Source organism: Cydia strobilella, chromosome 16 (genome assembly GCF_947568885.1).
Source record: "Cydia strobilella chromosome 16, ilCydStro3.1, whole genome shotgun sequence".
Taxonomy (NCBI): Eukaryota; Metazoa; Arthropoda; class Insecta; order Lepidoptera; family Tortricidae; genus Cydia; species Cydia strobilella.
Window position 1 is genome coordinate 15,923,565 of NC_086056.1, and position 25,882 is coordinate 15,949,446.

Here is a 25,882-nt window from a genome sequence, read left to right on the forward strand (position 1 = left end):
TAATTCGAAATACATTTTAACCTTTAATATGTTCTCACTACTGAGGTGAAAAATTATATGTGTCACACGGTCACTCACACGAGAGCAAAGTTATTTTACGTCTCGTGTTTTTGAGTCCCTCGCTACGCTCAAGATACTAACTTAGAATCACTCGCTTCGCTCGTGATTCAATTATAGAGTCTTTCGCTTTCTCGGGACTCAAAATCAACACTCGCAAGAAAAACCAACTTTCCTCTCTTGTCGCACAAATAACTATTGATATAATTTATGCTATTACTTACCACCGTCATCGAAGAAAGAATCCGTGAGTATAAGTGGTGATCTTGAGCCATCTTGCACACCTCTGATTGACATTTTTTATTCTTTCTAAGCAATTTTAGCACATTTTATTTAAATGTTTCATATTAAGATTATTTCATAGTTTTGCGATGCGAGTTTCCGTTGCATATGTGGCTTAGCGCAATGTTTCAGATTTAAAGTGAAATGAGATAACGAGTTTTAAAATATCTACAGGATGTCCTAAAATTCTGAGCAAACGTGACATTTTTACTAGTGACAAAGTAATTATAAAATTGCACATTTAATTCAAACCGACGACCTAACGACGACGTGACGACCCGTTATAATATATTAAGAGGATACGGGAACTGAGATTTAAATACATTAGGTGAATATATCCGTCTCGCTAACGGAAGGGGCTCCTAAAACTAGTGCGATAAGGACAACGCTACGTTAGGCGAAAAATCCTGCGTTAAAATCTCAAAAAACGAGGTTTCGTTCTCGACTGTTTGCTCCTCCAAAACTTAACCAAATGTAACGAAAATTTGACATCTAAATGGTAATGAAACTGTGTTGGACTGTTTTGCTTTTAGGCTAATTGATTCCACACTGATTTAAACTTTCACGATTTTTACTCATTATTATTTACAACGACGGGACTTAATCGCGTAAAATAAGTTTTAAATTTACCACGACCGAGACCACGGGGACAACTCCGTCCTCGAAACGTCGGAGGTAAATTTAAAACTTATTTTACGCGATTAAGTCCCGTCGTTGTAAATAATAATAATTGATTCCAGTTTTGAATACAATGCTTCTCTTTGCGGCCGAGTAAATTAAGCCGTTTTTGCGAATATTTGAAGTGCTCTAGCGCCTTAAGAAAACAAAAAAAGGCAAAATAATAATAATCTGTGTTGAAAAAACCACGGAGGAAACAGTTGAGTACTTACGTTTGTATGAAGAAATGACCACTCATGTTCCCTCCTAAATATCTCTGAATCTCACGGAAGTGTTGTTTTAGGCAATGTTTGAAGAGCTCTAGCGCTTAAAAACTGTTTTTTTTTTACTAGCCTAATTTAGTGTTCCACTGTTGGGCAAAAGGCCTCCCCTCGTTTCCTCCTTAAAAACTGTTTAAAAAAAAATGTGATTGTCTGTAAAGTCGGTTTACGGACGATAATTTTGCATGATAACGTCATAAGAAAACATTGATGAAAAATTCTATACGTTTAGTTACCATGGAGATCTGTCCACAACGTTTCCATTGGGATCTGTACATAACGTGACACTTTTTCGTGCATGCCACCGGTGTTCATCAATTTATAAGACGTTATCACATTAAAATAGACGAGAGAGTTTGTGTACAGAACTGACCACACCACTTGCCTCTTAAGTGGCGGTACTATTAGTAGTTGACTTGTATTCCTCTGTAAACTTCCAAAGACCATTTAGTTCCGGATGACCCGTCAAAGGTGTCGGGCGGGCTCTGAGACTATGGGCGCCTTCAGGCGTGCGCTAAATTTACCAGTATAGGCAAGTATTACCTATAGATAAACGGAGTAAAGGTGAGGATTTGTTGTCTAATTATAGTTTGGCAAGCCATTTCCGTCAGTAGAAAAAGGCGCCCATAAAAAAAATGTAGTCGCAAAGGGTTCTCCTCAGAAAGGTTCGGTTTCGGCAAAAACTAGAGCAAAACCGAACGTTCGGTTTCGGCAAAAAATCTGGCTTCAGTCGGACACTATCAAAGATACAGAGAACCTGATACCATATGCGGCAAGACAATGTCTTTTAATGTTGCCCGTGGTTTCTTGTCTGTGAAAGCGACAGTAGCGCTTGCCTGGCGACTTTGCGACATACTGAAGATACTTCATATTTCTGCCACTTCTAACGTTGCTTTTAGTTCCCTCATCCCGCACCCCTAGCTAGCCCATTGAGGGTTAGCGTTTCTGCAATGGAATGGGTTCTGTTATTCTGTACCTTCTGTCTTAAACTTAAATATATAATCTTCTTCTTCTTCTTCCTAGCCTTATATCCCATTTACTTGGGGTCGGCTCTCCTTACACGGCGTCGCCAGGAGCGTCTGTCCTGGGTCGTCTCTGGTGGTAATCTTTTTTCTTTAAGGTTCTTTTTTACAAGACCTATCCATCAATCCGTTTTCATAGTTTTATTTCATGAGTAACTATCGCGGTAACCGAAGACAATATTAAGACCTATCCATGTTATCTTGGGCCTTCCGCGACCCCTAGGCTTTTCACTCATCTCTAGCACCTTTCTCGTCATGTGGTCTGGTGGGCGCCTCATGACGTGGCCATACCATCGTAGTCGATTTTCGGTGAGCTTTTCTTCGATTGGCCTTACTCTGAAACTGCCTCTAACGTGGATATTCCTAATATGATCCAACAACGTTACTCCGCCAGCCCATCTCAGCATCCTCATCTCCGCAGCATGCAGTTTCGCGACTTGTTCTTTTTTGAACTTAACTTCTTCGTTAAACTTAAATATATAATGCATTTTTATATAAAAATTTGGAGCAACCTGTGTATTGCGAGTTAACAGCAAGATGATTGATAATGATAAGGTGAAGAAAACAAACCTCTTCACTTCGTTTTCAGAAAAATTATGATTATATACCACACAAATAAACATAGTATGAGGTTAGGTAGTTTATTTTGTGAACCGTATACTCAGTTGGGTGTGTCGCTGATGGTGCCATAAATTCATAGGGCCTAACATATATCCTGTGTTATATAACATATTAGCTCTTGCCCGCGACTTCGTCTGCGTGGACTTAGTAACCCCAGCTAAAGTAAGTATAGCGCCTGGAAAAAATCTCATAGCAATCATTCAATTTGAGCATATTATGCACACAAATTAGCAGGCACTTCATTAATTAACTCAATTCCATCCCGCTTTTTACTTTCTTAAGGGATGATTTTCGGGATAAAAACTATCCTATGTCCTTCTCAGGGACTCAACCTATCTCTATGCCAAATTTCATCTAAATCGATTCAGCAGTTTAAGCATGAAGAGGGAACACACAGACAGACAGACAGACAGACAGACAGACTTTCGCATTTATAATATTAGTATGGATGTACTGCTGCAAGATTTGGTTCATAATGAGGGCTACCGCGCTCAATTTCGCCGCTAGCGGCGCTAGTGTAGATGGAGGTCTAGAAGTGCCAACTAAACTATATACAAAATTAAACAGGTTGAAAAAACGGCAAGTTTAGACGTTAAAATACCTTTGTGTATATTACAACGTATAGATTTTATCAAAATAAGCAAAGAAGAATTTTGAGATCTGTTTTTCTGGACCACCATCAACTGTGGCACCAACCACCAACTGGTGAGCAGAAAAACGCTAGCCCTCATTGGATCATAGTCATTACCTTTTCTTAATACCAAAATTACAGATGGATTTACCCGAGTTTGAAGTTAAGCGATTCAATTTGGCTAACTTTGCGGTTTCACTCACGTATTTTATATCTAGGTATAGTAATATATGTGTGTAAGTTAGTATGTCTCACGATAGTTTAAATTCTACGAATCAATTTGCGTTTATTGTGCATTTCTTAAAAAAAATAAGTTTTTTCCTCAACATGTGTACCGAGCTTTAAACTGTCGTCACATAAGATTATTAATTGCATTGCATTGCAACCTCGTCACTCATTAGCTTTTTGGCTACAATTATTATCTGTGTTGTATCGCCAACGATTGTTAATCAACGCCCAACAAATCGTAAACCATAGTTTCATTTCAAACAACAGTTATATTAGAACGTCCAATATAATTTGGCATGTAGTTTCATAAAAACTACATGTGATACAAATCAAAGATACACTGGTATATCTACCACGCAGCCGTGGTTAGGTAGGTACGTGGTCCGTGAATTGTCTTGGCTCGGCACTGGCATAGCGACAGATGAATCAGTATCATTCATTCTGACTTGGGTCTTGACATAATGCAGATCAGTCCCTAAGATATGCTTCTACAAAGTTTTACGGTCTGCTCACGATCACGATACAGTTTTAGCGCTCGCAACAGTGGAGCAACCACGGAGCAACACTGTGCAACACGGTAACATAATAGCTCCCCGTGTTGCACAAAAGTTTACCGCGGTGTGCGGTGTGGATGCGAATTTTAGCGCGTTGTTTTATTTGCTACTATTGATTGATATTATGTAGTAATTATCTACATATTGTAAGGACGCAACTGAAAATAATTGATTGCAATTATTATGTATCTTAATACCACAGAGATACCTAAATATATACACATCACCGGTATCTAAATATTAACCAAAATTCTTGGAAACGTAAACGGTAAACAGAAACACCATGATATTTATAAAAAGTCTGAGAGGAAATCAATCTCTAATTTAGTGGCCGCGGACGGTTTTTGTTTGAAATACAAATTATTTATAACTCCGCGCGTCGGAATCTCGGAATTAACGACTATTTATTTCAATGACTTGCGAAATTTTACGCGAATCTTGGCGATATAAAATTATTACCGCGTCCGGGATGGAATTAGCTGTGGTAAACATTCTGAGGGATAACCACACAAACTAACATTTAGCACCAGTTGCACCATCCGCACTTGACAGACTGATCAACGTCACCCGGCGCGCCGCGGCGGTTTACTATAAAACTTTCCATGCAATAAAATTTCGCGAACTCTTTAACGATGACAAACAGTTTGAAACCCTTCGTGTGTAATTTAGAGAAAAGGATCCAATCCACAAATATCTATCTGACAATGGAATTTGAACTTTGAAGTTTGAATAACAGAACCTCGGAGTTACTTAAGTGTAGCAGTGCCAGAGCTTTACAGTACAGGGGGCCTAGCCAAGGTGACAATCGCACATCGACAAACGCCTAATGAACACTAAAATATACCGGGGGAATGCTATACGAAAAGTCGCGTGACATTGGATCCATTATTTTGCGTTTCGATTGGTATTTTATATCAATGATTGTCATCTTGGCTAGGCCCCCAGGTACACAAGAAAATCCTAGAGAGTGAATATACCGTAACGTTATCATTAATTGGCTGAAATGTTGCAATGAGTCCGCTCCCGCACTTGCGCACGCGCGCCTATTTCGGGCGCGGGCGCCGCCGCCCACCTCTTCCACAGAGTCAAAGACCGGCTATTTATTAGAATACATACATATTGCTAAACATTTCGTTGCTCTTTGATATCAATTTCAAAATTGTCTATAAATTGTATAGGGGGCGTGCATAAACTGTAGGGGGCAGCCAGGGGCGTAGCTAGAGGATATGGCGCCCGGGGTAGTCACCAAATTTGCGCCCCCTGACGACTGACAAAAGTTTCCCTGCTGCTGCCTTGCCCCCCCCCCCCCCCTCCCCTAGTTACGCCACTGGGGGCAGCACAGGAGGCCCCTTTTACTGCCGTGAAGTGTAAAGTAAATGTCAAGTTTAAGCTTCCAATGTGGGCTACTTGGGAAACAAGATGGCAGAACCTACAATGCACAAGAAAACGTCAACTGTACGAAACACAACAGGGCAGCACTTGCTTCAAATGGCGTGAAGTGTCGATGTACTTACAGTTTATGTTTCCGATTCAGGACACAAGATGGCAGACCCTCCAACGCACACGGCCTCTATACTATACCTATACAGATGTCTATCACAAATTGCCGGTTTTCAAAATAGTCTTTCGAATGTTGTTGTTTTTTCACGAGTTTCGTGGAAAGATTTGAAAACTTATGAATCATTGAGGTTTTTTGCACTGACTACCTATGAGTATGAACAAACAAAGGAAAATGCCTGAATTGAGTAAGATTAAACAAACAGATTAAATGGAGAAACAACTTAATCAGTTGGAAGAGCAACCCCTACAACTTTACAGATTACCTAATTACAGTAAGTAAATGTCACGAACAATAAATTCAAACAGTGAAATTCTGAATTACCGTTTCCGGAATTTTCCGTAGCGACTAGCGACTTTATTTACAGCCGATTGTTCGTGAAGGAAGAATTCATTGTACCGAAGACCGAAGGCCTATATTCGATTAGACTGGGTGAAAAGTGTGACGTGGCTAGTGTAGCTACTATATAAATGTCCCTTGTAAAGTAAAAACCCCTTGTCATTTGCAATAATGAGTAAAAATATCTGACAAAATCTTATTCGTAAATCCCACAGAACGTTCTATGGTAGAGCACGGGTAGAGCCATAAGAGCCTAGCTGTCAAATGTTAATAATTAGCAAGATAATATATACTTATTGGAAGTGACGTACCTACTTACCTATGTTTTTTTGTATATAATTTATATAAATCAAGAGGCAACTAATTCGTAATTTAGTTCATCGAATATAGAAAATGATGAGCCTCTCCGTCTGTGCAGTACTAAGTACTAATTATAGTCAACCTTCCAATATGTGATTGACATGTCAACCGAAGCGGCAACATTAGTAATAGAATAGTAACAAAACATTTATAGCCACAAAAGTAAACAAGGCGAGACGGCGAGATTGCAATTTGTCTGAGATTATTGCGTTTGCCCTGCTGCCTTTGTTGTGTACGTTTTCAATTTACTTACACAACACGTTTTTATAAAATGGCTTGATTGGTAAATTCGATAGGGAAGTCTGTAAAAAAATGTAGATATAATAGTCTTAAATAATCTATTAAAAATGTTACGATTATATGTGTGTGTTGTTGTTAACATTATGTTACGTTTATTTCAGCAAAAGTTTACCACTTTACACACTCAAGATTATGAAGAATCCAATATAAAAACTTGCATCTCCTATTTGCCGCAAGAAAAGTTTGGTAAACGAAGCTGTGAAGCAGAGTCAGGGACCCGCTCTCTGCATGGTTTGATGCAATCCAAAAGTCATGCAAGTTTTTTTTACACTTTCATATTGTGGATCAGCAAGATGAGTCAATGTTTGGAACTGTTTGTTATGAATCACTTTTGTGGACACATTTTTATAGAAGTGGTTTTAATTTGTCCGAGATCTGATAATAGTAATCCTCAACCAAATAACTGGAGACTTTACCGGAGATACCATCAAAATATTCCTTCAGCCAAAGGAGGCAGTTGAAATGCCTGAACTACTTAGGTTTCCAGAGAGTTCTCGACGTAGAGCAACAACGTAGAGAGATATATAGTGGTGATGTCATGACTTTCTGTCCTGAGGATTCGACGTAGAACAAAAACTAAATTTTGGAACCATATTATAGTAAGTATGCTGATTACATGCCCTTGACGTTAATGACTTTAACAGGGATTTACAAATGCCAATGCACCTATTCGCTTTCAAACGCTAAATGGTAACCAGTAAATACTAGACTAAGTATTTCAATGACGCATTTCGTTATACGACTTCTCATGTCTAGCCTCACAAACACTACCATAATGTGAATCGATAACAGCATGTGACTACGCTGGCGCTAACTGCCTCCAGCGACCTTGTGTCTTAGGTTAGTATACCGAGTATACCTATTTACAAAATAGGTTTTATGAATGTGGGGGTGCTAAATGAAAATCCATGAAGTCGACCAAGTGGGGTGGAGTGCAGAGAGCAAGACCGAAACAAGTTTGGTGACCGTAGTGTATGTATACGTACGGGTATTTTCAGTTTACCATATACCTACCTACATTTCAGCACTGATAAATGCACTTGTAACACTGGAAATATGAATCACGTGTGTACATCATCAAAATTAACTGCGATAAACACCTAGCTGTCGTCATAAAATTGGATCACGTCGCGCGGGAAACTCGCATCGCAAATGCGCGGTAAAAAACTAACCTCCAAATTTCACTTTTTCCTTTACTTTTCTTTGTATTTTAGTGTTTTATTAGACTGTGTTATTGTACGAATGATTGGCCGTCGACTGAGCGCCTGGCACGGCGCGGGGACACGGCACGCTTTTGTATTTAGCACAATTCCTACAGTCATTGTGTCGTCACGATGATCTATCTCTCGCTCTGGCTTATTAGAGGATTAGAGCCACGACATGTGGTTATTAGGAAAGTTTAATGAATAATGAGTGTACGAGTGATATGAGTTTATTTTATTATCAACAAATTTAGAGTTTATTTCGGAAGTCGTTGTACAAGTCAACAACTCAACAGCTAAATGTTGTGCGTAAATTACCCTAAAAATTGACAGGGCTAGAGATTTTAGACCGCTCTCCTTCCCGTTGGCGTTACAAGAGTTTCAGGCATTTATCTTATCAATTTGGATTATGTACAACAGTCAAGTGTAAAAATATGGGTGCCCACATCATACTCAAAAATATATTGTCCCATAGCTCTTATGTCGGTGAATTAAGAATTATGGGACATATTTTTGAGTAAGCTGTATGACTCATAACTTTACACGACTGTATTCATCTAGATTTTTATTCTAGAAAGTTTCTAGACTAATATTTTTTATACAATTTTGGTGTTTGACGATCCTTTTGTGAATTCTTATTATTAAGTTTGACATATCTATAATAATTCAATGTTTTTAAGAATAATAATAACTGCATCAATAAATTGCTCTGATATTTAGATTAAGGTAATATTTAAAACTTGACAATTTAAAAGTGCTTGTTGCTAGGCCTATTTGAATAAAGATTATATTGACTTGACTTGACTTGACTTGACTAAACACGGGTTGGCGAATTATCACCATGACAGTTATATCTATCTTTGCCATGACGAAAATATCTTTAAGGTCGGTCACGGCCCTTCGGCCGCGTATCGCTTATTTTAACCGACTTCTTATGAGTAAAATGTCGATCAAGGACGTCTTAGTTGAAAAGTACCTAAATTGTAAAGAGCATGTCAGAATCAATTCTCAGAACGAAATACCACAAAACTAATGCGCCGGACGGTAGCTGAGCGATCGTCTAAATTTTGAGTAACATGGTATACATATATCTGGCGATTCCAACGATGTATATACATATAACTCAATATCTCTAAAACTGTCGCTTATCCCATTTCTCCTTTCCAGCGTATGTTGCCTAGATTTGGTATTTATGTACCTGTATCACTCCTTTTTTTTAACGATGTGGTAATGCTGTTACGCATACCCCCTGTGACCTCAAGAGGCGTCGGGGGTTATATGGGACTCCCATCTCCCTTTCCTTTTTCTTAGCGAGAAAAGGGGGAGACGTCTTTCCCACTAAACCCACATCGGCTTTACCCGCATTGCCCCATGGGAGACTTCATGGGATCGCGAACATTCTGCCATGACGCCGACAGCCCAACCAGCTTAGGCTGGGTCAACCGCACCAGAAAGAAGTTCAGGGACGCTTTACCCGATGAGTTAAGGACACGCTCCGCGAGGTGCAAGGGGAACCTTACACCCTATAGCGCGCCCCCAACCCAACGGCTCTACTGAGGGATCTGGCGCACATCAGCTGCGCTCGCCTTCCTGTATATCACTCCCTCAGCACCTTACCATAATTTGCATCCTTCTCTTGCTGAAAAGTAAGCAAGGACAGTGGGCAAACAAGGATAATTCGTAGAGAGCATGAACAGGAATACCCAGGCTTTGCTTTCCACCAGCCAAGAATATTGTAATTAGGGTTCCGTACCCAAATGGTAAAAACCCCCATAACGTCTTAATTTCTTAAGGACATCTCCATGGAACAAAATTAAATAGCAAAGTAATACTTACACCAGGAACTTGCTCATTCAGAGGCTAAGGTCAAGGCGACCGCAAGGACTGCCTTGGACGTTGGACGGACGGGAATGAATTGAAAATTTTCTCGGTTAAAAATAACCCCTTGTGTCAGAGCCACCAAAGCCGTCACCACCTGATAATGCCATTTATTTTACTCGACTTCTCCATTAGGGGGCCTTGGTGGGGATTTGTAGTAGCGATAGGGAAATTTTATAGTGGGCGACGTAACGTTTGGGAAAATCTTGAATGGGGAACTCTACATGTGAATACTTTTTCTTCCTTCCTTTAACTGCCGAAGGAAAGTTTTTCAAGTAGATATGGAAATTTCCGCATATCCATCCGATTTCATGCCACTAAGTGTATTTTGTAAAAAATTTAAGTATTAAAGTTCCGATGAACCATTATGAAGTTATATTCCGCTTATAGAATTACGGCATTCATGTTAGGTACATTACACCTACCCATCAAATAAGAAATGGATATATCCCAAGGGGATTAAGATTAAATACATCTCTTGGGCCCAGTTGGAGACAAGCCAGAATGAGTAAGCGGGTGATGATACCTATACGGCTCCGTGATTACTCAGGGATATATAGTGCCGCAATACAGACTGTTCTAGACCTTTCCGGCGTTTTATACCTATCTATACGAGTAACAAGGTATATTTCAACAATTTTTAAAATTTTTAAATTGTTGGTCTTAGGTTTAAGGTTTTTTATAATATGAATATAAAAGTAAAATATAAAAACACTTACAAAACAATACAAAATATACATAAACACATTTCTATAAGAAAGCTAAACTAGGATGCCGCCAGCAGCGGGGTAGGGCCCAAGCTGCCGTCTGGTGGTCAGGGCAGCAGAGAGAGGAACCGACGTGTCATGTCCAAGACTACCGCCTTCTGTATTGACCCTTGATCCAGCCACATAGCGAGTCTCTCAACGTGATGGTCGAGACTCGAGACTTTATTTAGGTATTATAATTATTTATTATTTAGGTATTCCTTGATTATTGATTAGGTTATTCTTCTATAACTTGTTTGGTCTAAAAATTTTCCACCACTATCGTGTAGGTACATGTTTTTTCAGTGTCGGTGAGAGTAAATATTGTTGACGTTGTCCGGTTATCTGAAGTAGACAATACAACAGGATACTTATGCCATTACAAAATTTACAATATTCAATGTTGTTAAACAATACATCGTCGACCTTCAGAGAACTTGACATCAGGGAACGTCGCCTTCCCCAATTTGTAACTGCGTACTTGGAATTTAAATATCTGATAAACGTTGAAGTTAAGGCTGCCGCAAATATGACTATCTGTCTACTGTCACAATAAGATAAGATAGCAAGATTATGCTCTTCGAGGGGCGGTAAAATAGACATTTGTTCAATTTGATAAGATATTAGATTCTCTCTCTTCCCACTTAGCTTAGCTGACCGCGTGTTTAGAACGTTTAGAACTGTAGGTGTAGACCTATAAATTACAAGCGAAAGAGGTTTGTACTTGTCGTATTTCGGTTCCCTAAATGGTTTGGAGCGAGGCTCTGAAAACTTTTACCTTGTATATATAATTCGTGTGGGCTATTAACTGATTTTCATAGTTTTCTAATTATGGCTGTCACGGGCCGAGGTTTCCTGATTCCTTTCCGTGGGCTAGATCTAAAGCTGGTCTAGAACTGTTTCTTCGAATTTCTTTTCTGCTGTAGGTAGAGTTCGACTTTTAACGAACTTTGCTTTTGTCCTAAATTACATATTTAAGTAAATCAATTTTATTTGCCGTTGACCCAAAGATGGCAAAATTTTGTTTTCTATTGTCCAACCATGTTCCGAACATCCTGTAGATGTAAGTAGGTAGTATGTGTACTTTATATGCTATTATATGTATAAGTACAGGCATTGTGTTGTAGCATTATTATATGTTTGCACGACCAATTACCACATCATCATCAATAGCGGTGACAATAAAAAAAACCGGCCAAGTGCGAGTCGGTTTTAGTATTTGTTGTTATAGCGGCAACAGAAATACATCATCTGTGAAAATTTCAACTGTCTAGCTATCACGGTTCATGAGATACAGCCTGGTGACAGACGGGCAGCGGAGTCTTAGTAATAGGGTCCCGTTTTTACCCTTTGGGTACGGAACCCTAAAAAAGTGTGTGCGTGTAATCTTTACGCGCGATTGAAGTAAAACTTCTTTGACGATGACGTTTATCGCTATGTTGGCATGGCACTTTGACGCATGTCCTATTGTGCGTGTGTCACTAGGGCGTTACTTTCGTCAGAAAAACAATCAGAGATGGAGCCTACCCTCTAGTCGCGCCTAAAGAAGTTTTACTTCAAAAACGCTATGTAAATTTTAGATTTGGTATCTTGAAGTTTATCTAAACCAAAAATAAATGTTGACAGGTTCAATGTTGTCTGTCCATCACGCCTTGTGTTAGGTATATCCTAGAATAGATTAGATTAGTCTTAAGTGCTTCACCATAAACGGGACTCGCCTATCTACATTATCTTACCTACTACATGTATGTAGTTTGCATGACTAACCGGGTCATACATCCTAGCTAGACAAGTCAATAGTTAGTTATTTGAATCAGGATTTAATTTTGCAAATTGATTCTTAAATCCAACCGGCTGTAATGATTTTGATGAAATCGATAAATACAATAAGTCGGTAAAAATCAATAGATAGGTATCATTCTTCGGAATACTCGTTTTCTCTAATTTTTACGAGAAACCTAAAGGCGCCTGTATTTTATACACGAGCAATAGGATTGGCAAGATGTGGACTGAAAGACAATCCCTACTACTTCCATTTAGTAATTTTGGTATAGAGATAGTTTGAGTCCCGGGGAAGGACAGGGTAGTTTTTATCCCAGAAGTATCCTTTAAAGGGATGAAAAGGGGGGTGGAAGTTTGTATGGGGAATTGATAAAAAGCAGATTGGTAAAAAATAAGCTACCCAAATTACTAACTCTACGCAGACGAAGTCGCGGGCAAAAGCTATAGTAATATTATAAATGCGAAGATAACTCTGTCTGTTACCTATTCATGCTTAAACTACTAAACCGATTTAGCTAAAATTTGGTACGGAGGTAGTTTGAGGCCCTTAAAAGGACATAAAATAAAATAGTCATTAATCATCATCATCTCACGCAGACGAAGTCGCTTTTCCCAGGGTAGTGTTTTTCCTAGGGAGTTATGAAGTTTCTAGTATTATAATTAACAGTTTTTTGTCTTTATATATACTTCATTTTTGTATCGTAAGTGTGATGAAAAACATTGTGTGTAACTCGGGGCGTAATATTGCAAACTCTAGTCTATAAATCGCTCCGGCAAGCCGTCGCGATTTAACTATACTCTCGTTTGCAGTATTTAACTTACGCCCCATGTTGCACAATGTACTATAACCTGACTTATACCCAACTTGAATGTAATGTCCTGGTCATGTTGCAGCCAACACATCTACATCAACCAAAGAGTTACGAGTCCGCGACTGACCTCGTCTCAAGTCTCAACATAGCTATATGTTTTGCTATGTAGCTATGCGGTAGCCTGCTTGTCGGCGCGCCAGTCAGCTGATATCGATCCGGCACGCCGGCACAACTGAAATGTACCCCGAATCCCGAACAGGATAACTGAAGAAAGGATGTTCATAATACGGCGGGTTATAACGATGGGGTGTCGGGCTTGGCGAAGTGGTCAGATAACGTGGCGTGTTAGGTTGATTGTAATTGTAATCTGATAGGAATGTATGACCAAATACAATAGGTACTAAGATTCTCAAATACTTGGCTACATTTTGATGCATGTCAATAGGGTGTCAATAGGGTTTTAATGGTAGTAAAGGATTGTTTATCATTATCAATATTCCGCCAATAATGACCAAATATTACTTGTGTTAGAACGAGAGTGCTAACTCGCTCTTCGATTAGGATTTTTAGCAACTAGATGTTCCAAACCAGCGCATGCCATTCAAAGGAAATAAGACAAAATTATAACTTTATTTATAATAAATCATACATAAATGCAGTGACTGTCCTGTTTTTGAAAATTTAAAGTTAACACGTAAACAAGCGAACGTGTCATAAAGACACAAGGCAAACAGGAATGTTATGAATGTTATACCCAATTATAACCAATCCAAAATAGGTATTGCATGAAAATATATGTTGTTGCAATTAAATCATAATAGTTAGATATCACTAACCTACCTAAGCCTTCACGGTGCAAACAGCAAGCGTCCGATTGTAAACAAAATGCAAAACCTACCTGTACGTTTATTCAAATGAGGAGTCGTTCTCCCCGACTCCTCCTCCTCAACATCCGTGTCGAAAGAGAAGGGGAAGCTCTTGGTAGACCCCACGAAGCTCGCAGACATGGTTTAGTTGACTAACCTTAATGTTAGTACGCGGGCACGGCCGCTCTTGTCAAAGGCGCGTCGCGGACTCGCGAGAGGCGAGGGCGAGGCGGACTCGAGCATTGTACGCAGTTCTTGGATCTTGTTGAGATAACTTAACCGGCGGAATCGGGGATATGCCGTGGATACCTGCGGGCAGGAGATGCGTTATGGATTATGTCCTTATACAGGAAAGATGTAAAAACCGGCCAAGTGCGAGTCGGACTCGCGCACGAAGCGTTATTTCGTACGATTAGGTACGCAAAAAAATCACGTTTGCTGTATGGAAGCCCCACTTAAATATTTATTTTGTTCTGTTTTTAGTATTTGTTGTTATAGCGGCAACAGAAATCATCGAAAGTGGAGGACCCGCGCGATATCGCCTTTTCGTACAAACGTAGTCTTCATGCATTTTCCTCTCTGGATATTAAAAAATTAACAAATATTATGTTATGTTATGACACAATTGGTTGTACATCAAGCACAGCTATGCCCCTAAATTTGTTTTTTTTTCGATTTTTTAATTATTATAAAAGTTAAGAGCATATAAAAATTTGAATAAAATCTGTTATTTCGCTCCAATTTTTTACAATAATCAAAAAATCAGCATAGCATAGGTAACAAATATACATCAAATTATGTAAAAATATTTTCCATAATGTCAATATCCAGGGAGGATAATGGGGACTACGTTTGTATGAAGAGCCGGCTGTCCCCTTTCCTCTGAACGACTGAAACGCTCGCTGCGGCCAGTTCCATATACGCAATGCGTACCCGTACGAGTATTGCCAATATACCTACGTAAAGCCTACGTAGCATGTCTAATGCCGGAATTGTGTTCCTTTTCCTTTGTACGACACGATTAACAGATTAACATATAACTATTTTTATGAAACCTGAAAGTATGTTCTAAAAAAAAGAATGTAACTATTTTTTTATTTCTCATGGTCTGAAAGAGGGTTATTGTTGTTCTAAAAGGTGTGCAGAAAATGATACGTGTCTGCACTAGAGCATTTTACGTTGGAAGTACGTTTTTTTTAATTTTTTGACGATAAGCAATTGAAATTTGAGTTTAAATGGATTTGTTATTCAATTTCTGATATTTGACTCTCCATTCCATGAATAACGATACTTTTGCCTAAATTGTTAACTGAAAGTACCCTTAAGAAATACTATAAAAATTTATACTTACTTGGTCATGTTTTAAAAAAAACACATGCATTTTACTTTCCTCGTATTCGAAACAAAAAGAAGTGTAGTAGAGTGTTTAACTCGGGTGAAAAAATACCTCGGCAGATATGAGTGCCTTTCATCCCTTGGTTAACAATCTACTATTATTTTATTTATCAGACTGTCAAAGAAAATGGAAGATAATCTTTTTTGAATAAGTATCTAAACGTGCGGTACCTACTTACCTTAGTTAGGCAGTTTATATAAAATTCCCGTTACTTATATCGGTGCTATTAACAGCAAGCAATGTAACCACTGCATAAAGCTGCAATACTTTTTTTTTTACAGATCAACACAACAATAACAATAACAACAACAACAATACTTAACTTTACTTAATGATAACTTTGTTTTCCGCTTACTGCTCCTACACTAGCTACTTTAGATTAGAAATTATTTAATTAAGGTAGGGCACTCAAGGTCTATTAACACATTGCTTATTATTACATCATTTTTGTATATGACTGTTTGTTGCCTAAATAAAAAAAAAATAAAAAAAATACTTATTTCGGGCCCGAGCCGGGCCCGAAAAAATCATCTGAAATAATTCATACTATACCGCAGTGTTAGGTATCGCTATTGTTTGAGCTGCGGGAGTGATATATTTCTTGTAAACTCGTAATATTTATTAAAATAGTTTTATAACAAATATTTAGTTGAATAATTTATTTACCCGTAATCTTAATAGTTGAAAGTACATATGAATCACGCTTACTAAATACTGTAGCTAAGTTGGAATTCTCCGATATTTGCTATGAATTTTTGTGTAGGCGCTATAAAATCTATACTCCACTTTAACCGACTTCAAGAAAAGAGGAGGTCCTCAATACGTCGGAATCTTTTTTTATGTATGTTCCCCGATTACTCGAAGACGCCTGAACCGATTTGGAAAATCCTTTTTTGTTTCAAAGGTGGTCCCACTTACTTCTTATTCTATTTCAATGTCCTACTGCTGGCCACCGAATTGGCCGTGGCCATTAAACAAAGGGCCCTTTTTCTCTCCATTCGGTCCACAAATAGGGCCAGATAATGATAAGAAAGTCTGCCCGTCAAGTCCCAAGTCATCACGTTTTAGGGTTCCGTTCCCAAAGGGTAAAAACGGGACCCTATTACTAAGACTTCGCTGTCCGTCTGTCACCAGGCTGTATCTCATGAACCGTGATAGCTAGACAGTTGAAATTTTCACAGATAATGTATTTCTGTTGCCGCTATAACAACAAATACTAAAAACAGAATAAAATAAATATTTAAGGGGGGCTCCCATACAGGGGCGTTTTTATAGATAATGGTACGGAACCCTTCGTGCGCGAGTCCTACTCGCACTTGGCCGGTTTTTATGTTTTGCATATGATGATGATGCTCTCTTGACCGATTTCGGCCACAGCGACTGTGTGCTCTGGAGTAGGCAATTTTTAATTCGCGTTATTAGCGTGTAGCTGATCCGCTCTCTGGTGCGCCCTTAGGTGGCTCACGTACCCTATCTTCTGTTTTGCATATAATGAGCGGTGGGTAATAGTTTTCCTGCACTATGCACTATTGAATAAAATGAATGAAGAGTTTCTAACCGCTTGGTACTAAATTGAATGGGATTTGGCTATGTACTCGACCGTGGCGCATTGTTGGCGGTTGGCGAGTATGATGGTTGAAAAATTTAAATTGGATGTATTTCGCCCTACGTTAGTTTTAGTCTTACCACCAATATAGTCAATTCATACGGTGCGCATTGTGCAGGTTTTGACCTGTTTCGTAGTGAACGTTCGCGCGGACTCATTTCTAGGTTCGAAACGAGTGCGCGTGCAAGTGAGTGGAGTGGAATGTTTAAATTGTTTTAAAATAATAAACGAGCACGATTATGACCGTGCGTGACTGTTTTTTAAATCTAATCTGTTTACTCCGAAATCAAGCAGTTACTATCCGGTATCCGGCCAGACAGCAGGTCACTACCGGCCGGTCCGGCCGATTATTAACAGTGAGAAAGGGGTGGCTAGTGCATACTAATGTAATGACAGAAATAGGGCAGTTATTGAGGCAATCGAAAAATAAAACTATCATCTGGTCAGGGGTATAAAAACTGAGTTAAAGCAATTAAAACAAGGCATAACAACCTGCATAGATTTTATTGACAATAACACATTGATTTCATGTACTGCTGTCGCATGCAGACACTCACTCCACCGTTTATTAAATAACTATAATATTGTCTACTGATTAACTGGTTCACTTCTTGGCCGGCGCCTGTTCATCGATGGGGTCCAGCTTGGGCTCCTCGAACTTGAAGTCGGGGAACTTGGTCATGTCCACTCCGGAACCGCCGCCATACTGCTTCTCCAGCTTTTCCAATTCGGTCTTCATTTCCTTCTCAATGGCTGGGCTGGGGTCAACCAGTTTTCCACCACTGAAAAAAAAAGATGTCATTATGAGAAAATAAGTTAATTCACAAGACAAAGAAATTTAATTATTTTAGCAACTTCTCTAAGATCTCTTTTGAATTGTATAAAAATATAATATTAACTCACTTTACTAGTGTGATTATAAAAGTATTTATTGCTACATTGGTTTGACAACTACTGTTAATTTATGGTAACATTATTCATCAAAAAAACATCATAAATGTAATAGTTCCGTCTTCTAGTGGGGAGAGAAACAAAATAAATAATATAATTAATTAAAAACACACCGATAATTCTTGTTCACTCATATTTGAGCCCACCAATCGAGAGTTACACACTTCGTTTCATGTCTGTCTCTTCAACTGTTACACATGATATGTTACAATACTTCGTTGATATAAAGAAAGAGTGTTGATTTTAAATTCCCATCACGATCGGATACAGCCACGAACCAATATAAATCGTAAGGTCAATAAGAACTGATAGGATTGATCCTTACGCGCTCTTCTGTTTGTATTCCCTGATTTTGTCAAGGAACAACTGCTGGATGGGGTCGGAAGCCTTCTGGGCTGCCGCCAAGTTGCGGGTGATAACCACCGAGGCGCGCGCCGCCCGAAGACCACCGAAAAGCGAAGAAGTCAGCATCTGAAATATACGAACTTAACCTCAAACATTTGTTACATAACTTAAGTAAGAACGAATAGTTTTCCGAACAATTCATTAGAAAAGCATTTTACAATAGTCAAGGAAGCCAGCAGCAATAAATATTCGGATAAATTAGATGAATTATAAAAGAAATAAAACCTTTTATTTTTTCGACTGTCTCAGACCGTCTGACACTCGTCTGACAGTAGCGCTTAATGTTGCCACGGGACAATATACATATTAAGTTCGCATTTTCACCAAAGGCAACTCAAACTTAAGGCCTCAAGGGCCCTCCACACTCATGCGCGAATCACGGCGCGAAGACGCAAACGTGAGTGTGATTCTCTTATATATTATACTACTCTTTGGTGTGGAGTCTAGTTCGCTAATCAGCGAAATCGACTCCACACTCGCGTTCGCGGCTTCGCGCCGCGTAGTCTGGAGCGAGCTTATCAAATAAATAAATAATATGTTAGAAATGAGACAGTCCTTTGACAAACTATAGGTCTTAAGGATGTAACACACCATCGCCCCGCACCGCGACCTTGGAGCAATTCTAGGAATAGGTAGTACTGGCTTGGTCTTCCCAGGGACCGGCCCGCTGTCCCTTATCGGGGTTTTATAAGGGTATTGCATAAGGCTTAACTCACCATACCCTTTGCCAGACGAAACCCTTTGTTTTGCTTTTAAAAACCCTTATATAAAGCTACCACATTTGAGTAATCGGTAGCCCAAATACCCTTACAAAACCCTTATCATCCGCTCACCAACACCCTGCATATTGCATATAAGGGTTAGCCTTATAAAGTGCTTCCCTTTTAGCATATAAGCGTGCTAATTTAAGCAGGGACCGGACAACCCTTTCCGCGATAAAACCCTTTCAATGGGCGACACTTAAACACGGCTAACACATTGAAAGACTTTCCCTTTTGAACTGCAAGCCCATTCATACCCTTACCTTTGACTAACCCTTACCGAAAAGCTAACCAAAAATAAGGCTAGCTCTTAATAAGGGTTACCCTTATCTTTAAGCGCTTTTTATAAAGGTTTCCCTTTGCGTGAAAGAGACAGAATTAGTATATATCTACGGTAGTGTATGAAAAGGAAAGAAAATACGTGCCTAGTCAAAGAACGCCGCCGTCGCCGCCGACGATCGCTCGGATTCGAAGTAATGTGTGCTTTATGAACAAGGTAGACATCTTAAATTAGCACGCTTATATGCTAAAAGGGAAGCCCTTTATAAGGCTAACCCTTATAAGCGATATGCAAGGTGTTGGTGAGCGGATGATAAGGGTTTTGTAAGGGTATTTGGGCTACCGATTACTCAGATGTGGTAGCTTTATATAAGGGTTTTTAAAACCAAAACAAAGGGTTTCGTCTGGCAAAGGGTATGGTGAGTTAAGCCTTATGCAATACCCTTATAAAACCCCGATAAGGGATAGCGGGCCGGTCCCTGAATTTAAGTCGTCTACCTTGTTCATAAAGCAAACATTACTTCGAATCCGAGCGATCGTCGGCGGCGACGGCGGCGTTCTTTGACTAGGCAAGTATTTTCTTTCCTTTTCATACACTACCGTAGATATATACTAATACTGTCTCTTTCACGCAAAGGGAAACCTTTATGAAAAGCGCTTAAAGATAAGGGAAACCCTTATTAAGAGCTAGCCTTATTTTTGGTTAGCTTTTCGGTAAGGGTTAGTCAAAGGTAAGGGTATGAATGGGCTTGCAGTTCAAAAGGGAAAGTCTTTCAATGTGTTAGCCGTGTTTAAGTGTCGCCCATTGAAAGGGTTTTATCGCGGAAAGGGTTGTCCGGTCCCTTGGTCTTCCACACTATCGCACCGAACCGTCAAAACGATGCGATCCTACCTTACAGACAGCCGCACACGTGCGCCAGTGTTGCCAAGTGTTACTTATTTCCATGTTTTTCATAGACAAACATCTCATTTGTTTTCTTGTTTTGCCGTTTCCCGCTTCCCGCCATTTCTCAAAAGCACGTAGTAGACGCCATATTTTTTCGCTCTGAAGCCTCTGAATAAGAAAGTTCTATTTTGCAATAAATAATTCAATCCATCACCATGAATATCGCCGATATTGAAAAAGTTGCTAATCGAAAACGGATTAACGCTGAAGCAGAAAAATTACGCGAGAGAGTTAACAAGGAGACTTCTAATATTATTAAACTTAAGGTATGTTGATACTTTTAGTCAAAAACTTTAGTAAATATTTTCCATGGTGTATTGCCATGACTATTTAACTTTATATATGTGTTACCTAATTGTTTTTATGAAAAGGTTGCCCAAGATACAGCATACTGGGATTTGAAAGAAAAACTTCATCAACTTGAAAACAACCATGAGCGCCTGCGGCAGAACATGGTTGAAGTGCAAATGCAGCACGAAGCCATTTCGGGTCAATACCAAGAAGAGCTAAGACTGCGGCCTGAAACATTAAACAAGTAAGTTGTTTACTTGTTTCAATACTTTCAATTAATTTTACTAACTCACTCTATAATTATGATTTAAAAACTCCAGAGATTGACAACCTTTTCTGATAGGTACAAAAAGTTAACAAATGCGGCACGTTACATATAATTGAGTTTTTTGTAGGTTGAGCAGTACTCGTCAGATCTGCGATGTTCTAGAAGAATACAGCGAGCGGCTTAAAGCAAGCGTATCCCGTTGCAAGAATGACCAAGCAACGCTAGCCGAAGCCTACAACAAATCCGGCCAGCTTGTTAGAGAACTTAAAGACAAGCAAACCCAGTCTGAAGAAAAGAACTTGCAGACTATCATTAATTTACAAGAGAAAGGTTAGCAAAACGCAGTTCTAGTGTTCCGTATAATTTAATAGTTTAACTTTTAAAATTATGATATACAGTCTGTCAAGCCATTTCCGTCAGTAGAAAAAAGCGGCAAATTTAAAAAAAATTGAATATCGCGCCTTTCTTATCCTCTGACAAAGCTGCTTGACAGACTATATTTTCTGCCAGTAAAATAATTTGCTTAAGTTCTTAGCTGTTTAAAAAATATAGTTTATTGAAAATTAGTCAATTTAATAAATGAAAACACTTACATAATTTTGTCACATTTATTAAAATATAAATGCCATTGTTGTTAAATATTATATTCACTTTTTAGTAAAACTTCTTGCTGACCATAACGAGCAAATGTCTCAAGTATTTACGTCATCAAAACAGCGACTAGATTCAGAATTGAATGACGCTCGAACTAAACTTGCCATTGCTCTTAACCACAAAGACGAGCTGTTCGTAGGTTTGAATGACTTGAGCAGAAAGCTGGATCAAAATAAATGTGAACTGGAAAAGGTAAATACACACAAAATTCAGGTATTCGTTCCAAAGGTAAATAGATGTAACATGTAGATGTAAGATGTGTAGAAATAAGTTAAAAATTGTGACCTGTAATGGCTGTAATACCATATTATTAAATCTACCAAACCAAAGAGGATATAATATAGTTATATCTATCTTTGACCAAACTAAGGGGAGGTGGATTACTATGGATAAACACTTGTAAAGTTAATAATTTTATGCACTCGATTGCCAACAATTACCAATATATTATGTCTATGTCTAAAAGCTGGTAAAAAAATAAAAAATATATATTTGCAATTTTCAGAAAGATGATAATATCGCTAGCTTACAATCAGATATGAAAAAATGCATTCTTGAATACAATAATCACATCACGGAAATGAAGAATGCTAACTTTCAACAAGAAAAAGTGTAAGTTTGTTTAGAATTAATGCATTTTTATGAACGTTTATTTTACCTTGCTATGTTGTTAATATTAATAACCTGAAATCAATTTGGATCAAATTTTTATAGCCTGAAAGAATGTACGGCAGACAACGAATCTCTCAAGAAAGCGCTCCAGAACCAGGAACAATTCACTCAGTCGATTTGTGATCAGAATAATAAGCTACAAGAGAAAATTTCGACTTTAGAAGAGGAACAAATATCCAGCTCTGAAAAAATTAAAGATTTGGAAACAAAGCTAGAGGCAAATATAATTTTGTTAATTTTTAAATAGATGTAAACTTTATGGTGCTTAATACCGACCTTTTTTTCTTAATCTCTAAATTTAAATCTTTTAGCTTTGCTATTGCTAATTAAGTTACTATTTCAGACGATTATTTTTTTTACAACTCCGCCAAGAAGGAAACTTTTTGTTTATTAGGTTATAGTGGAATAGCTGTTAATTCCATTAAATTCGAACTATTGTTGCTTTTAAAATATTATGTTACCATATAACATTAAATATCAAACAGGAATCCAATGTGGAGTCTGGTAAATTGGTCAAAAATATTGAAGCGCTAAATGAGAAGACAGAAGAATTAAAAAATGAGATAGATGAGAAAGAAATGGTAAATACTATTACAATAAGATATTCATATTTCCAAGTACATTAATAATCATAATCATTTTATTCATAAAACCAATTTACATGTCAAAAACTAAAAATTAGAATACAGTTAAATTATAAATTTAGATAAAACTTAAAATTAATATCTAACTCAACAATAAATATACAATTAGGTATAACGAAATAAACAATAAAATAAAGTAAATCAAGATATAATAATAATAGTGTTCTTAAGTTTAAGTATCAATTACCTCTGCTATTGTTTTATTTATAGCTTTTAAAACAATCGCTGATCGAACAACAAAACTTGAAAGATCAGGTTTTGGCCATGGAAAAGCAAAAATCTGAGATAGTTGTTGAACTCAACAAGGCTACCCAAGAATTAGAATTGAGATCCGTTAAAATTGAGGAATTGACTTCAACCATCCAGGAGTTACAAGCTAAGATATCTGAAATGAAAACTACTCTGGCGAACAACAAGTAATACTACTTACTTACTTACTTTATCTTAGTATGTATATACAGTGGCTATTGTAGCATAGTTTCTAAAACGTGTAATTGTTTTTTAGAGCCGACAACGCGAACAAAATCGAAGAGATTAATCTCATTCTGGAAGCCAAAGTAAAAAATATTGAGGAGAAAGACAAAGAGTTAGATTGCAAAGCATCTACTATCAACAAGCTCATGTCTGATCTAAAGAATGGTACCGACGCTAGAACTAAATTAGAAAACAATATCGGGAAAATGAAGAAGGATATGGAAACTGATAGGAATATTGCAAAAGAGAAGGAAAATACCTTGACGAAGAAAATAGAACAGATGGATAATGCTGCTAAAGTATCATTATTACCGTTTTTTAAGTTGTATATCATTAATTAGTGGCTCAATACAACAATATTTTCTTTTACTTCCAGGAAAAAGAAATCGAGCTATCGAAACAAATGTCCATGATTTTGGAGACCCGTAAGGAAAAGGTATACTTTATCAACGTTTGATAATAAATTTAATTCAAATGTTTCAAAATCACGAATTGTTTTTGTTGCTGCTTATAGGATCGACTGCAAGAAAAGTTAAAAAGCATGCAGAATACCATAGATAATATCGAAAAAGAAGTAACAGGACGCTCTGCCTTGCAGTCGACGCGCCAGCCCGCTGAACTAGATAATAATGCAGGAATGATGAAGCCAGCAGCACCGATTAAGGTTTAGAATAACATATATATTTTACATATCTTTAACTTCTATATTTTATTTATAAACAGGCCTTACCGCGCATTCTTTTTAATGAATAGTATATAATAGTTAGACCAAGCTAAAGTTGGCAGCGATTTTGATAGCCCAGACGGTGCGTTATCTAAACGTTATAACTTCATAGAAGTTTGCCGTTTAAAATAACATTTACACCGTCTGGGCTATCAAAATCGCTGCCAACTTAACTTGGTCTAACTCAAGGCAAATTAGTATTGACTGAATTTGTTTGCTTAACAGAGAGCTGTCATCCGCGTTCCGAAAATAATCCAGAAGCCATCAGGGTCTACAGCGCCGAAAGAACAATCTAAGAAACTAATAGACAGCGCACTCTATAATTTTTTTAGCGACAGCGACGTGGAAACCGAGCTAACTGTTGACGTAAGCTAAAAATGAAAGTTACTATATTAACTTACAATTTTTAATCATTACCCATAACTTAGGATCGGCAACGCGCATGTAACACCTCTGGAGTTGCAGGCCTCCATAGGCAACAGTGACTGCTTACCAGGCGGGCCGCAAGCTCGTCTGCCACCGACGTGGTATAGGAAATGTATCTTTAATCTTCAACTAATTTAATTTCATTGTTGTTTTGTGGTTTACCTATTATTTGTTCTAAAGAAACTCACCAATAATAAACAATTTGTTCTAAAGAAATATGTGTACTTACCAATAATAAACCTACATTTCTTGTGTTTGACTTTCCTCATAGTCGAAATGAAAAGTAGAGTGTTTAACTCGGGTAAAAATAACCATCTCACCCTCAAACTATTAATAAAAATATCTCGTGTGTAATGGTTCACTTTCCACCCTTGGTTAACAATCTACTATTTATTATTTACTGTTACAGCAGGCGCAAATAAATCGTCATTTTGATGCGATGACACGTGGTGAGAGGATCTCACCCTTGAGCTTTAAAAGACGTGCTCCTGTCTCGGGACCTCTTGATGTAAGCACATTGGTTTTATTTATTTTTAACCGTTTATCCCACTCATGGCTTAATATTTTCAGTTTTTAGAAACTGGGACGGTAGGTAAATCTAGTTCTCAGCTGCAAAAATGTATCCCTACTGGTGTAAATTTAATTTGATGAAAAATATTATGTATTTTTATTGTTATTTTTTTTTTATTTATATTTCAGGAAGTAATATCTCTGTCTCAATTGAAAGAAGCAAAGAACAAACGCTCCATCTTCAAAAACAAGCGGCCGGACAACAAAGCCAAGAAATTGAAGCCCACCGAATAAATAATTTCGTACAATTTCTGGATTATTAAAATATAAAGATTGAACAATTAACATATAATAAAAAAAAAATTACAATTTCTGGATTACTCGACGAACTCTGAGCTCAGAGTTCGTCGAGTAATCCAGAAATTGTAAAATTTGTTTTATGATATATATGTTCATTATTCAATCTTTATATTTTAACCAATTTATTCAAACTAATACTCATTTAAACTTGAACCAAAGTTGCAGGACCACTGATTATTTGGTTGATTAAATTTGATCCCGCAAGTTTTGATTTATTCATATAATGATTGTTTTTTTTGTTCTTACTTTGTAATAACTGAAATAGAATTAGGTTTAATTAAATTCTTACCTTAAAATCGTAAAACAAATTTTACAATTTCTGGATTACTCTGTAAAATT

The 25,882-nt window shown here is 37.8% G+C and overlaps 4 protein-coding genes across 7 annotated transcripts in view; 2 read left to right on the forward strand and 2 right to left on the reverse strand.

Moving 5' to 3' along the window:
- Nucleotides 1–14,390, reverse strand: part of LOC134748165 (AMP deaminase 2-like) — a 50,161-nt gene extending 35,771 nt beyond the window's left edge. For 3 of the 4 annotated variants that reach the window (XM_063682873.1, XM_063682877.1, XM_063682874.1), the window contains exon 1: nt 14,209–14,390. In XM_063682873.1, the coding sequence (XP_063538943.1) occupies nt 14,209–14,317 (109 nt within the window). In that variant the 5' untranslated portion in view covers nt 14,318–14,390. Of the gene's footprint in view, nt 1–281; nt 367–8,062; nt 8,183–14,208 lie in introns of those variants that run through there. The other variant, XM_063682875.1, reaches the window with a different exon arrangement.
- A 3,273-nt stretch (nt 14,391–17,663) lies between these two features.
- LOC134748171 (ATP synthase-coupling factor 6, mitochondrial) lies at nt 17,664–18,880 on the reverse strand. Its single transcript, XM_063682884.1, has 3 exons — nt 18,760–18,880; nt 18,455–18,600; nt 17,664–17,960 (listed from the first exon to the last, which is right to left on the reverse strand). The coding sequence occupies exons 2-3, from the start codon at nt 18,598–18,600 to the stop codon at nt 17,783–17,785; spliced, it is 324 nt and encodes a 107-aa protein (XP_063538954.1). The 5' UTR covers nt 18,760–18,880; the 3' UTR covers nt 17,664–17,782.
- A 1,708-nt stretch (nt 18,881–20,588) lies between these two features.
- On the forward strand, nt 20,589–22,652 carry LOC134748557 (testis-specific gene 10 protein-like). Its single transcript, XM_063683344.1, has 6 exons — nt 20,589–20,786; nt 20,892–21,055; nt 21,207–21,409; nt 21,738–21,925; nt 22,239–22,345; nt 22,448–22,652. The coding sequence occupies exons 1-6, from the start codon at nt 20,676–20,678 to the stop codon at nt 22,650–22,652; spliced, it is 978 nt and encodes a 325-aa protein (XP_063539414.1). The 5' UTR covers nt 20,589–20,675.
- Nucleotides 22,653–22,894: 242 nt separating this feature from the next.
- Nucleotides 22,895–25,501, forward strand: LOC134748170 (nucleoprotein TPR-like). The gene is made up of 8 exons (XM_063682882.1): nt 22,895–22,986; nt 23,260–23,465; nt 23,555–23,822; nt 23,900–23,959; nt 24,038–24,187; nt 24,473–24,613; nt 25,083–25,181; nt 25,373–25,501. Exons 1-8 carry the CDS (start codon nt 22,984–22,986, stop codon nt 25,475–25,477), a joined length of 1,032 nt encoding a protein of 343 aa, XP_063538952.1. The 5' UTR covers nt 22,895–22,983; the 3' UTR covers nt 25,478–25,501.
- The last annotated feature ends 381 nt before the right edge of the window (nt 25,502–25,882 follow it).

Bases quoted from the DNA above. Each gene is read 5' to 3' on its own strand.
- LOC134748171 (XM_063682884.1), bottom strand. From the start codon at position 18,600: ATGCTGACTTCTTCGCTTTTCGGTGGTCTTCGGGCGGCGCGCGCCTCG. The intron at 17,961-18,454 runs GTAAGGATCAAT...TTTTTTTTTCAG, and splicing joins GAATACAAACAGAAGAGCGC to TGGTGGAAAACTGGTTGACC.
- LOC134748557 (XM_063683344.1), top strand. From the start codon at position 20,676: ATGAATATCGCCGATATTGAAAAAGTTGCTAATCGAAAACGGATTAAC. The intron at 21,056-21,206 runs GTAAGTTGTTTA...AGTTTTTTGTAG, and splicing joins CGGCCTGAAACATTAAACAA to GTTGAGCAGTACTCGTCAGA. The intron at 21,926-22,238 runs GTAAATACACAC...TGCAATTTTCAG, and splicing joins ATAAATGTGAACTGGAAAAG to AAAGATGATAATATCGCTAG.
- LOC134748170 (XM_063682882.1), top strand. The intron at 23,960-24,037 runs GTATACTTTATC...TGCTGCTTATAG, and splicing joins TGGAGACCCGTAAGGAAAAG to GATCGACTGCAAGAAAAGTT. The intron at 25,182-25,372 runs GTAAGCACATTG...TTTATATTTCAG, and splicing joins CTGTCTCGGGACCTCTTGAT to GAAGTAATATCTCTGTCTCA.